The sequence below is a fragment of the Condylostylus longicornis genome, unplaced genomic scaffold, assembly GCF_029603195.1.
Source record: "Condylostylus longicornis isolate FDR11 unplaced genomic scaffold, ASM2960319v2 ptg000044l, whole genome shotgun sequence".
NCBI classification, from domain to species: Eukaryota; Metazoa; Arthropoda; class Insecta; order Diptera; family Dolichopodidae; genus Condylostylus; species Condylostylus longicornis.
The window spans coordinates 11,477,088-11,492,159 of record NW_026578013.1 but is presented as its reverse complement, the minus strand read 5'-3'; the positions used below and the strand labels follow the sequence as shown (position 1 = coordinate 11,492,159).

At 24.1% G+C, this 15,072-nt stretch overlaps 1 protein-coding gene across 3 annotated transcripts; it reads right to left on the bottom strand.

The window, feature by feature from the left end:
• Window positions 1–253: 253 nt before the first annotated feature.
• Window positions 254–14,698, bottom strand: LOC129610197 (ankyrin-3). Of its 3 annotated transcripts, XM_055522648.1 has the most exons (10): window positions 14,347–14,697; window positions 13,425–13,595; window positions 12,718–13,135; window positions 6,978–7,140; window positions 6,642–6,907; window positions 4,857–4,943; window positions 4,455–4,768; window positions 3,110–3,288; window positions 2,928–3,031; window positions 256–2,494 (listed from the first exon to the last, which is right to left on the bottom strand). In XM_055522648.1, exons 3-10 carry the CDS (start codon window positions 12,892–12,894, stop codon window positions 1,535–1,537), a joined length of 2,250 nt encoding a protein of 749 aa, XP_055378623.1. In that variant the 5' UTR covers window positions 12,895–13,135; window positions 13,425–13,595; window positions 14,347–14,697; the 3' UTR covers window positions 256–1,534. The 3 variants fall into 3 exon arrangements, with proteins under 3 accessions (XP_055378624.1, XP_055378623.1, XP_055378622.1); XM_055522649.1 differs by having other exon boundaries at window positions 254–2,494; window positions 4,857–4,931; window positions 13,425–14,698; XM_055522647.1 differs by having other exon boundaries at window positions 13,425–14,697.
• Between the last annotated feature and the right edge of the window lie 374 nt (window positions 14,699–15,072).

The following is a 15,072-nucleotide window of genomic DNA, read 5'->3' as shown; positions in this document are numbered from 1 at the left end:
TTAATTTAATAGTAATTTCAACAAATAGCCAAACAAGAATTGTACTGTGCACTAAAGCACATTTCAAATGGCTAACTATAAATATAGAATATTTTACCAACGTTTCTTACCTTGCAAAATCTCATATTATCAATTGAAAAAAATCAATTATTGTTGTTTTAAGCATTTAATCTATTTCATTCAAAAGTATTTTTGCACTTTTTTTATTCAGTTTTTAATAACTTTATAATTAAATTCGTTTTTTATTTTTGTTCCTTTTTCTACTTTTTTAACATTTATTTCATAAAAATAGACTATAAATTATTCAAAAAAAATGAATCTTTAACGTACATTTATTCACAAGTATAATTTAATATAGTTTTTATGTATTTTGTATATGTACATATATTTAATAATTGTTACTTTAACAATTTTTGTATAATCTTTTATCTGAGAAACTTTCATTCTTTTTATTTTATTTTATAAACATCAAAATAATTTTAAAATTAAACAGTTAAATAAAGAAATTTACATCTCTCTTTTTAATTATTAATTCGAATTTTTCACTTTAGTTTTTTGTTTTATGCAGTTCACCACTTAAATATTTTTTACGAAAATAGAATTTTTGTATTTTTTACATTACTACTTTTAAGTATGACATATCAAAATAAAGTAAAAAATTGATTACTTAATTTACATGTTTTGTCATCTACACGAACCAAAAACTTTTGTGTTAGTTTTAATTGTAAAAGTAAAGTTTGTTGAGCAAAAATTGTTATTATTCAGTTTATTTGTAATTAAATACATATCATGGATTCATAACAAATAACGTAGATATCAAGGAAACTGATTGTTCAATAACACAAGGAAACAACTTGTTTAATAAAACAAAAATTGAGTTCCTTTGAAAAGTCTTAAATACATAAAATCTTTTTTTACTTTTGACGCTAAAAAATTAAAATTTTAAATAATTTAAGAATATTAACTGAATTACTTGTAAAACATTGTTTAAATTAAAGAAAACAAAAACAATACTTCGGGAAGCGATTTGTAAAATTTATATATAATAAAATTAGTATAGAAATATTAAAGTTGAAATATTACAACTTTTTTGAAATAGTTATGTTTTATTAACCGCGTTTTAATAAGAGACTACAAAATTTTCAAACGATATTAAAACTTCGAAATAAAAATTACATTCAACTTAGCAATATTAAAGCTTTAAAAATATAATATTTAAAATATATAACACAAATATTGACAATATTGTATACTTTTAAATTGATGTTTTTACAAAAAAATTAAAATCTATTTCTTAAAAAGTAATTTTAACGATTACAATCAATACTTTTTTAAAAACTAAAAATAAAAATTTTACACCATGTATGATAAAAAAAATAACATATTTTTACATAATGTAGATTTTATATTTTTGATTTTTACCTCTCTTTAATTTTTTAAAATTAAAATTTAACAAAATACAAAATTTTATTCTAACTTTTTTTCAACAAAGATTTAACAATTGAACATAAATAAACCTTATAATATGTAAAAATTATGAATCAAAATTTAATACATATTCTTTTAAAGGGCCAGGTAAATTTAATCCATTTATATTTTGAGCTAATTTGCGATTGACACTTTCATATATTGCAATGCGACACATTTGCTTTAAACTTCTAGGTTTACGATACATTGATGAAATTAATTGAATTAATGGTTCGGTTTTTTTATTTGGTACTTGAGCTACATAAAAATTGTGTAATGATTTTAAACAATTAAATAGTGGTTCATGTTGCATTGTTAAATAAAATAAATTAATAATACGTGTATAGGTCAGTTCAGAATCGTTTAATATAAATTCTTTTTTGCTTATTAAAATAATATAATAAAATAATATATATCTAGAGTTCGTACGAAACGAATTTCGAAAGTGATCACCATGAATAGAACGAATACCATTGCCACTACTGTTGTTACTATTATTAGGATTCAAACTGTTATTTCCACTACTTCCACCATTTAAACCGTTATTATTATTTGATGAAGATGCTGATGATGATGTAGGACACTCTAAATCTTGTGATGATTCTTCAATAATATGGCACATATTTTCACCAAAATTTGCAATTTCATTTGAAAACATTTGACTTCCAGGGGTCGGCTTGCAACTGAGCAAAATATTGGGATCAGCACCATATTGTATTAAAAGTTTAATCAATTCATAGATGCACATCATATCTGGTGGACTTGTACGAACATTTTGTACCATTTCCACTACTGCTTGCAATATATGTTGATATGTTAAATTACAATCTAAGCCATGTTGTAGTAAAAGTAATAAAATATTTTTGATAAATTCAAAATTAATGCGTTTCTGAACATCACAATTAAGCGTGAAATTTTCACTAACTGTAAACACTAAAACATGCAACGGCGTTAAGTTTGAACGATATGAACAATTTGGATTTGCTCCATATTGTAACAAAATTCGTATGCAATTCAAATAGCAGACCTATAAAAAAAATGAAATATTTATAATTAATAAAGTTTACAATTTAAATTTGTTTTTGTTATTATAATTGATATGATTAAAGATCACCTTAGATAATTTTATTTTTAGTAAGGAAATAAAAAACGTTCTTACAAAGTCAATGATCTCAATAACAACATGTTTTAACGCAACCGTATAATATTTTTCAGTTTATAATATGCTTTACTTAATAACTTTTTTCAAAATACAATTTATGTTTTTTATCATACCTTATTTTAAAGATTAAAATAAGGTTTGATGAATTTCAGAATTTTTTTATTCAGTTTATTTTTATCATAAAATCGAGAGATGAACTTATGAAGCATGAAATAGCTACTACAATATACTAACAAATCATATTTGATATGAAATATTATATATGTTATAAAGTTGAAGTTTTAATTTAAATTCTTACCTTCATAGAATGAGTAAAGTGGTGTAATTGATCTTTATTTATAAGCGGAACTAAGCAAACCATTATCGGAACTGAACCGTCACGACCAACAATATTAGGATCACCTAAAAAATTTAATAAGTGAGAAAAAAACAATATAAATCTGCAAAATAAAATATAAAGACATTCACAAAAAAAGTTACCATCTTCTTTGATTAACATATTCAATAACTCAAAACAAACTTCCCAGTCACGAACATGTCGAAAAACACAAGCTAAAGCACTATTTCCAGATTGATTTATTGATACTTTTGCACCATTTTGTAGCATAAATCTTACCAAATGTAAAACGTCCCACTTACTCCATTTATCATAACCATATCTAGAATAAAAAATGGAAGATATAAATAGAAATTTCAGTCTATTTCAAAATAAATCGTTGCCAAAGAAAAAACCTAAACCAATAAAATATTATTAATTATAAACAATTAAACTGAACAACATTACTAAACAATTTTTGGACGAATAAATAAATAGTTAACTATAAATATTTTTCAGTTTAGTTATTTTAAACCGTGGACCGAAATAATGTTTTACGTTTTGAAGTGGTCGAAATTAAACACATTTGAAAACACTTTTTATGGCTTTTTCGTCTTTTCGACTTGGTTAGTACATATTTAGTTACAGTTATCAGTGCTATATTTGCTTCCGTTGGATATTATCCATTTATTAAAATAAAAGATATGTATGTTTTCATTTGTACATGAGTAAGTAAAATTTTCCAGGTTTAATTTTGGACATTTTTTTCCGCTTAGTTTTTTTTTGTCCAATTCTTTTAGAATTTAGATTATAAATTTAATCTTTATTTTATTATAATTTAAAAACATGTATTTAGCTTCAGCAATGAAATTAAATATTTCTTATTTCCCTTAAAAAAGTTTTACTTGATAATTCAAGGCTTCATTTTTCTTAATTTCTTCTGATGATTTTTATTTTTCACCTTTTTCCCCATATAACATTTTATATAATTCTATAAAAATTCCTTGCAACTATTAAAATTTTTATATTTTTTTTTTGTTTTTCAGTTAGGCCTCATAAATCGAATTAAGTCACTCATCAATACTTTTTAAAAAGCATAAAATTTTTTCTTAAAGTTAAAGTGGGGCCTATGAAAACTGAAAATGTGCTAAACCGAAATGAATCTAAAATATCAAAAGTAATGATCGTAATTACTTAAATTTTCTGCAAATAAATTACTTTCAATTATCCTCTTTTATTTTAACTAAATTTAGATTTTAAAAGTTGTATGAATAGGAAAATGCTGCATAACACTACGAGTACTTAGCACACCGGCTACTTACTTTAATACTTAACTTTGCCCCTTTCCCCTTCAGGAACCCATATAGTAAGCAAGATTTTTTTTAAAGATATTACAAACTACATATCAAATCTAAGGCACTTTTTTGTATAATGTACATAAAAAACATGTACAATAAAATAAAAATTATTTTCATTTGAATTGATAAAAGAATCATGTTTAAAAGTCACCTAGCTTCTTCTAACGCATAACGAACTATTAAAGCGTGCAACGGAGTATTTCCTAATGAATCTGGTTCATTAATTAATTCATTACAGCCACTTTGTAATAACAGCCTTAATGTTTGCAGAGTATCTTCTGCAGATTTTCTAGCAGCAAATATAACAACATGTAATAAGGTCATTTGTTGTGTACATGTTCTAACTGTAGTCACAGCACCATGATCAATTAATAATTGTAAAAATCTACTATCATGCAAAACAGCTTGATGTATTGGATAATATTCATCTTTAATCAAATTAATTTCTTCAGATCTTGTGATAACCTAAAAATATATAAAAAAAAAATTAGTAATTAATATATGCGTTATCGTAACAATATTGAAAGTAATTAAACAGATAATAATGATTTACCAATTGTTGGACACATTTCCAAGCACCTCTCTCACATGCCAAATGTAATAACGGTTTTTTCACTCTGAACGGCATCTGATAAAAACACTGTTTAATTTTAAATTGGGTTTTTGAAATCAAAAGAACAAAAACACAAAAAATAAACATAAAAAAAGGAAATCCGAATTATTTCTCCAAGAATTATCATGCAACATTTTTTTTTTCAATTTTTATATTAAAAAGTTTAAGATATTTTTGTTTAAATACATATATATATACATATATGTGTATACTATTAATCATACGGAAATATATAGTTCATTAACACTACTAGTGAATAAATGATTTCTACTTAATAAAATTTAAAATAAGTTTAAAATAGCATTCAAGTATGAAAAATGGCAATTATATTTGCTAATTATTAAAAAAATTTTAACTGATAATTTTTAAAATTATAACATTACTTCAAATTATAATAATTTGCAATATATTTAACATAACTATTTAAAAAAAAAAATTGTTTATTATAGAAAATTAAGAGTAAATGTTTTGCAAGTTTAGTACGATAATGTCGTAAGTTGCTGCAAAATTTCGCTTAATCAAAGAAGCACATTATACTCTAAAGTAACTGACATTAATTAATACCTGATTTGTTCTAATAATTTTTTTTATTGATATTCGAACAATAACGAGTTATTAAATAATACTATTTATTTTAGCCCATAAATATGCTTCTAGTTTTTTTGCTGTTTATTAACACAAGTGGTAAAATTATTGAAATATAAATATTTTGAAATCTGCCGTAAATATTCAAAATAAGTAATAGTAACTTGCAAACTACGGAATTTTCTGATTTGTCAAAAATCAGCTAGTGTGCAAAAATGCACCTATGGCGCTCCTTATCTTCTTTTATATTGTTTGGTCTTAACATAAATCAGGCTTAAAATGTTGTGAAAATTTTGTTTACAAAAATCTTGTCTGTTACCCAGCATTTACACGTACAAGTTACTTGCAAGAAAGTTGCAATACATACAAAAATTTTACTAACACATTGAAATATTTCTACTTGCTTGTTTACTTGCAGTTCAACTTGCAAGAAAATTTTGCTGCCAGTAATTTGAGCAAGTAATTTGACATATTGAGAAATTCACAAAAAAAAATTTGTTGTTTTGATTTTTTTTTTTTTAATTTAAAATTTTTGAATTTTGTTTTGAAAAAATTAAACTTAGCAAACTTATGGTTTCTAAAATTTATAAACAATTATATATATTGCTAGTTGTTTTCTTCTCAAAGACATTTTCAAAAATTAACTTGCTAAACGCCTACGTCATAATAGCAAGTAATTTGACATTTCGAAAAACTAATTGACAATGAATATTATACAAACTTGCATGCAAGTAACTTGTATGTGTAAATGCTGGGTTATATCCCTTATTTTCATTGAATCAAAAATATACGCTATTTTTGAAAAAAGTCGTCTTTTTTATCTTACATTCTCAAATCTACAGAAAATTTTAAAAATTAAGAAATATTGTTTAATTTAATCTCAAACGATTTATAATATACACATAACATACAAAAATATAGTTTTATGTATATAGATATGGGTTGGTTAGCAGTGAACATACATATAAATGTATTTAAATTTTAATTAACAAAATGAGAAATTAAATTTTGCATTTTTATTTTACAACATCAACTAACTCAAATCTAAATATTTGATCATTCCCAGATTAACTTTAAACGATCACAACTATTCCATACATATTTTCTATTATACAAAATTAAATAAAAAATTTAACTTACCCAAGGATCTTCCATTTTTTGTGATAAAATATTTAAAACATTTATTTGATCACCATCTATTGCATAACAAACAGCATTTTGCAATTTTGTATAATTTCTTTCGTTACATGACGATGTGGCTGCAACACCTGCAACGTCCTCTTGATTTCCACGATATTTTCCACTCTCTTCACAACTATGACAATGAGGTCCTGGATAGCACATTCGAGCTTCAGTATCAATTCGAGCACCATGTTTTAATAAAAGTTCGACACATTCTTCATATCCTTAAAAAATTAAATATAAAAGGGGTTAAGTATTAGTATATTATTTTATAAGTACTAAGAAAAATGTTACCTTTTAAACAAGCTATATGTAATGGAAGAGAGCAAGGACTTCTATTAACATCAGGTCTATGACGATGTAGTAACCATTTTGTTAAATCGATGTGATTTAAACCAACACTTTTTTGTAATATATTATAACCAGATTCATCATGTATTAATAATATATTTTCACTCTAAAAATATATAAAAATGCTTTTTTGAGAAATACAAATATAAGTTATAGAAAATTTATAATATAATTTAACAAAACATTATTGATTTCAAAAATACTTAAACAAGACCGATTTAAAATTTCTGCATTAACATAATTAAAATAATATACCGATGTATACCAACTCTACCTATATGTTCTATCATTCTAATGAGAATTTTCATAAAAGATTATACAACATCGAACACAAAAAAGTGGCCCCGTGCTCACAATACATTATGTTAAATTTAAATCATTTGTACCACATATTGTGGACTCAATATTTTCAGAGATGTTTTCAGTTAGTACAATAATTATAAACCATTTTCTAAAAATTTTATAATTTTTGTCATTCAATTAGTCTTTATGCCATAACTAGCACAGACGGGCAAAGATAGGCGAAAATACATCTGATTAAATCATTCGGTTATGAGCATTGTGCATAAGTAAGTATCTCAAATTTTTTTTTTCTAGCGTTATAAGGGAGAATGACAAATCTATAATATCCTACAACGAAGGTTCATTTAGTGTGTAAGTCTATGTTTTACCTAATTTTATCTAAATATAAAATTGAGAAATTACTTAACCAAAAATAATTTAAAATTGTTTAAATGAGCACATATAATATATTGATTAATATATGTATATACAACATTGCTTTGTTTCTTGATTGATTAAAATTAATTTATGATATTAGCCAAAATATAATTAAATGAACAAAGTTGATTTACTTATTTATTTCAATTCTACAATATGTGACTTATAGTTACATTCACAATTGTAAGTGCAAAATATTGAAAAACCCAGTTAAACATTACTAATTTATTCGAGAGTATGTGGTTAATATTGTTATTCTCAGTGCTCGAAGTGAGGCGGGATGGAGTGGGATGCCATCCCAGTGCTTTTAAATAATTGGAAATCCATCCCACTACTTAATAGGAGAGAAAAATGCGTTCCGGAACATGTTTTTTAAAATTTAAGAAAATTTTCTAATGAATTTTAAAAATTTTTTTAACAAAAAATTAAATATATGTAATTTTAAAGAAGACCAATTTCAAATAGTAACGTATAATTTTTTTCTATTAACGAAATTTTTGTTACTACATAGTAGTCTATGCATTTCTTTGGTAACAATTGGCACAGTTTTAGATTCAATTTTTAGTTGATTTAATTTTGAATATAAACATTCTCGTTAGTTTACTTCCAAAGTTTGGTAAATGTCGTTAAGTTATTTTTTTAAAAAATAACTAAAATAATACTTTTTTTTTTTTTTTTAATTTTTTTTTTTTTTTACCATCCCACCACTTTGAGTATCCCACTTCGACCACTGTAATTCTTATATATTTCCTATTACATATTTACCATATGAAACTTACAACAGTTTTAAGTAATTTTTGTTTTGCACTATAGTATAGAACCATCTCTAAGTAAAAAAAAATTAAAAAACGGTTTTCAAAAAAATCACTTTTGATTTGATCTGCTCATTGTAAATTTTTTGGGTGACGGTGCACTGTGATGTAACACATCTATTGTGAACCCTGTCATGCTCGACAAAAAGCAACCAGTATCTTATCTAAAGAACCTCCTTAAGAACCATATTTTTGAGGGCTCAATCCCGCAATACGGTATCTATAAAAAATCGATCTATAAGTACGTAATATAATTATTATGACTTGCTCTGAAGATAAATGTATCTCTTTAAAAAAAACAAGATTTCTAAAAACCTTACCCTTTTACGATGTTTTTTCAAAACAAGTTATCAGTTTCATTGTAATTTTTTTACTATTTTATACATTAAAATCTCTAAGAAACTCTACTCTTACAAAAATTTACACTTACTATACTTAGACGAACCTGTAGAATTTCCTCCGTAGAGTAGGTAACTGAACGTAATGTAGATATGTACTTAGAATTGATGAACAAGAAAAATATTTCAAATTAAAAATCGTCGGCTGAGTTCTAATTTACTGCATATATCATTTTTGAAAATTTTGACTTGAGAGTGGTTTTATGTTTTGACAGGTGTTCTTTCACGTGACGCAAACCGTTTTTTGCTGTCTTCCTTAGTTTGTAAGATATTCGGTGTCGCTTTTGCTCTATAAACCACATTTTACAGATTTTTGTGCTTATCTGTTAAACACATTTACATAACATATATGGAGCACATTTTACATGAAAAAAGTATGATTTGCATGTGCTGCATAGATGTAACAAAAATTGCCTAAAATTGCATTTAGTATATATAGGTACATATTTTTTATGAAAATGGTAAGTATTTAGGCGCTAAACATAGTGATCAGAAAAACAATGTCCTAAAAATTTTTAATCATATTTTTAACACATTTACTACTTTTCATAGTAAATTACTTAACTATAACAGCAAATTAAAAAATTTTTTTTAGCTTAAATATCATTATGTTAACAAAATAAATAGTTTAAAAAATTTGCTATTATCGATAATATTTATTACAAAAAAATTTTTAAATATATTAAAAAGTATGATAAGAAATTTTTATGATATTTTTTATCTGATCATTCTGTTTACCTTTTTAAAATTCAACTGCATATCTAAAATTTGCCGCTTTGGATAATTTTAATTATTACCAATTCTTATTCTTTTTTTTAGCTTTTTCTTTCCCAAATTGCGGAATCTGTAATTTTCCTTCAGATTTCTTAAATAAATTGCTCCACCGATATAGGATTTCAATATAATTTTACTGAAATTAGGTTTAACTTTTAATGTGCTTAATATGCAAAATTATTTGCTACATGTGCAAAGAAGTCTGTAAGTACTAACAAACTCATGGGATATAGAGCAATTGCAAAAAAGACCAACTTAAAGAAAAAATTAAATTTTTCCGAAAAATCTAGACTTGGAAAAATTAACGGTGTTGTACACAAATAATTATTAAACTAAACTGCAAAATTTAAGTAAAATCGTTCGAATTTTTTAATTAAGGTTCAAACTTTCCTGTTCCGATTCTCGAATTCGTGTTGGTGGCGAATGGAGAAAATTAGAACTGAGCCGACGAAATGCCATAACTAATTACAATCCTATATTTATGGCGCATATGTTCATAATATAACCAGTTGAAAATTTCTAATTAATTCGAAAGTATGTGCTTAATATTGTTATTATTTTCACATCAATGAACTCCATTTCTGTTAATTTTAATTCAGTTTACACATTGTATAATATATAAGTATACTTATATACTTACTTAGTATAAGTAAAATATAATAAGTGAATATCGGCAACAATTCATTATGAATGAAGCATAACAAACTGATCAATATAAAATCAAAGTTCGGACACATTTTATAACTTTTTTTTATTATTTTAAATATTTAATTTTTCTTAGTTTTATTATTATTTTCGTATTTTTGCTTTCCTACAGAATATTTTAAGTATATACTTTGATATTTTAAGTCTAGATGAGAGCTCAGACGTCATTAAATTGAATTGACGCAATTTGATACTATTCTGCTTTTTTTTTTAGTTTTTCTCTTTTGTTTATTTTTGTTAAAGCTGAATATTTGAATAAATTTATAAATTTATTAACCATTAAAAGCTATTAATGAATATAAAATATGGTCTATATTTAGAGTTATCAGATGTTTAAAATACGTTTAGAGGAAAATAACAATTAAACTAAATTAATAAATAAATAACTTTCTATATACATTCGATTATTTAGAGAGTGTCTGTGATAATTATTTTTTTAATAAAATAATTTTAAAATTTATTTAATAAAATGTCGATTAAAAATTTTTTAAACACTAAGATGGGTACATAATAATTATTGCTTTTCACATTGAAGATAAGTGCAATTACGCACTCATTTATTATATTAATTTAGTGGTGGCCATTAATTGGAAATAAATATTGTTAAAATACCCACAAAAAATAGTTTTATTTAAAAAATGAAAATAATGATAAATTTTTATATTAATTACAATAAATGAAACAAGAATTTACATTATAAAAAAAAAAGAATGAAGCTGTAAATGGAAATATTAAAACATGTTCTTAAAGCGCGAAAACATTATGTGACAAGTGGTACAGAACACAAGACTTCAAACTACGTTAAGAGAACTAATGTTGACATTTAAAATTAAATATTTATTTTAAATTTAATAGCTATATTACTTATTTTTTATAAATCATTATTTAAATTAGAACATGCAACATAACATGAACGATACTGGATATTAAATGAGTCAATTAGATTTTGATATAGCAAAGTCATTTTTGATTTCCCACGAATTTATGTATACAATTTTTGTAAATTTTTAAGACCGTGTGTGTATTGTTTTTAATTGCATATACATATATACAAACATTAATAAATTTGTAAGAAGGTTTTCAAATGTTCAAATATGTTATCAAATGCATGGTCTCGAAATTTGTAAATTTAAATTTGGGACTATTAGACATCAACCATTTTTAATTTTAAGCTTGAAAATTCTATTAAACTTTCATTAAGTTTTAATGAAATGAGTTTGTTCTTCTTCTGGCAAAAAATGAATTTGCAGAACAGTACATTAAGTACTTATTATAGACAAACTGTTCTGGAATTAGTCTCAGAAAAAGGCAAGCAAACTTTAGAAAAAGGCCGGAGTGTAGAATAAGAAAAACGTTACAACCACTACACGAAAAGCAATGCTTTTGACTTTCGTGGTCAAATTTTATTGATGCCTAAGAAATATATGTATGTAATTCGTGTACATACATATTATATTAAAAAAGTGATATGGAACAAGTTTTTTTAGGATATTATTCAAAACTGTTAAGGTTTTCAGTGCAGAAATTCAAATTTTGAAGGTAATTTGTTTTAAAATTTTGGAATAATATCCAGTACATATTCTCAAGCGATGCATCTAATGTTATACTTAATTCAATAATAGGTATAAGTATATTGGAAAAATTATGAGTAAGTAGTTGGCAATTAAGTATATATTACTATTTTATTTTTTTATACTTATTAAGTATTATTTTTACTTTGTATAATATTTTATACCTCGTGCCTATACGACTAATCATTAAGTACCTACTTAATTTTATAATTTTGATTAAGTTTTATTTTGAGGAAATGGACAATCGAATGAATTATGAATAAGTAATTAACTTCATTTTTCTTTTTGGATAAAAATTTATAAAAAACACAATTGCTAATTAATTATCAACCAAAATTTAAATATTCTTGAAAATTAAACTTTTTGTTCTGACTTAGGCAACTTGTCTTTGATTATTTATAAAAATGACCATATTGAATATTTTGTCAATATTTACACTTTTAAACATTTTTTTTAAACTTTTAATAAGTAAATACTTAAATATAAAAGAGATATTAAATTATTTTTCTCTTAATAAGCATATGGATGTCATTCCTAAGACAACATAAAACAAAATTAAGTACTTATACTTCGATTTATCGTAACATGTTTGAATGCTGGTATTAGCATGACACTACCTACCAACCTACCTATTTTCTAACCCAAATAACATATACAATCTAAATTGCTTAAAATTTATTAATATGCTAAAATACACACTTACCTTAGGAATTTGATGTAGTAAAGCTTCTAATGTATGAATAGATATCTTTGGATTTGCTCGTAGTATTTCAAATATTGTTTGAATTTTTTCTTCAGTTGGTTTCGACACTTTATGACCATCACGATTTGATAGTAAAGCACTTCCAGAACGAAATACTTGACTTACGGAACCTCCCATATTAAATATTTGAAAATAATTATTATATTTTCCTTTTTATCCTTTTACGATTTCATGCGAGCTTTTACAACTATTACTAAATTTATGTATTCCATTTAAATTTTTTTAACACTTTAAAATTTTTTTTATTATTTAAAGACACGGTAATGTTTGAACTTTATTTTTTATATTAAGTACCTAGTAAATATAAAATATCTACCTCAGTATTCTAAATTCAATAAAAAAAATATAGTCCTTTTTCCTGAATATAATAAAATTCCATAATTACAAAAATGTTCTATAAATATTTATAACTTAAGAAGCAATATAAATAAGTTATCACGAAACGACAAACTGCACTTAATAAAATAAATATCAAATTAATTTTTATTCGTCTTTTTAGGGTTTTTGAATTTGAAACACTCTAATATTTAAAATGAAATAAAATAATAAAATAAAAAGTATGTGGGTACTAGGTTAAATGTATAATCACGTTTTATTTTCACTTTTTTTCCTCATTATTTTTAAAAAACTTGCAAATGTTTACTCACGTTTCTAATGGCTTTGCACTTTAAAGTTTTCATTTTATTTAAACGTTTCCTTTTACAATATGCATTAAAAGAAAGTACAAATCTTATTCACACACCAAACCAATACCTTTCTTATTTAATTCTTGAATGAGACTGCTGCAGTTTATTTCTACTTATTTAAAATGTGCCTATCTACCAATATTGTGTCATGGTTATATTTATATTAATACATAAATACCAACATAGGAACATACATATACTTGCATTAATTCCCCCAAAAAAAAATTAAATTCATTCGAGAGAAAAGAATAAATGGTTAACACTAAATTCTAAAATCGCCAAATGAAAAGCTAAAAGGGAACATGAAATAGTATATTGATCAGAAGAAAACTTAAGAATTATTAGGCAAGTAAAACACAACCATAATTCAAGGTGAATATAATTTATAATACTGGGACCATTATAATAGTATGGCTCACTTTTAAATAAGTACCTGCCCTGCAATAGAAATACATATATGAAAGATGTTACCAAATTTTTTTGTCTGGTTTATTAACAATACATAATAAATGTAGACATATTTACCTACATATTATTTATATCATTATATAGAATGTAGATAGATATTAAATATGTATACATATGTACAAATACACAGTACTTATGAATTGCAAGTAACTAAAAACAATTTCTTTTACAAATAGTTTATGGTTTTAACAAAAAAAAAAATTATGTCCCATAAAGATCTACAAAAGATGTAGGTACTCTTTTTTTAAACTAATTTTCACACCCTGTTCTTAAAGAACCAAGAATGAACGAGCAAAATGAAATAACATAAAAAAATCTTCGAAGTTATCGTTGACCATGTAGCCCTTCTTTGCCCTTGAATGTTTAATACTAATATTCCAACTATAAAAGACGTAAGTTAAAACCTTGACAATACCAATACGGGTCACAGAAGTCACTTATAATTTTAATAAATCAATAAGTGTTTTATATTAGACATGTATTACGAATTTTAAACCATAAGTATTATTTTTTTCACCCTTTATTATAAATTCACACATAATGTAGGTAGGTAAGTAGATTTTTAAAAATTTTTGAAAAGATTCAATACTTTTTTGGATTTTTTTATTCTTTTTTGGATTGTTGTTGCTAGTTTGCATGTTCTTGAGAAGTATTTTACTTTTTTTTTATTAAAATCCGTTTTCAATAGACATTCTTGCCTGTTTATTTTTATTCATTCTAGTAAATAGATATATCTTTTTTTCTAAATAAACATTTGAATTTTTCTGATTTAAATATTTTACTTATTCTTTGATTCTATTTTACTCTTATACACAAATATAAAATCGATAAAATCAGCTGTACACTTTTGTTATTGTTAAAATATTTAAAAAAATATGATAAATACAACACTTATGCATATCTAAAAAACAGTTGAAACAATATAACTGATTTGAAATTATATTTAAAATAAAATTGCTTCAAATTTTAATTAACTTATAAAAATTGCTTTTTTTTACAAATAAAAATTAAATTAAGATGAAACTTCTCTACTTACTACTTAGAGAAAATATTTTTCTAATGAGTTATAATGAAATGACTTTTGCAATTACAATTTACCAGATACTTTCTATGAGTACAAAAATCAAGTAATCATTTGAAA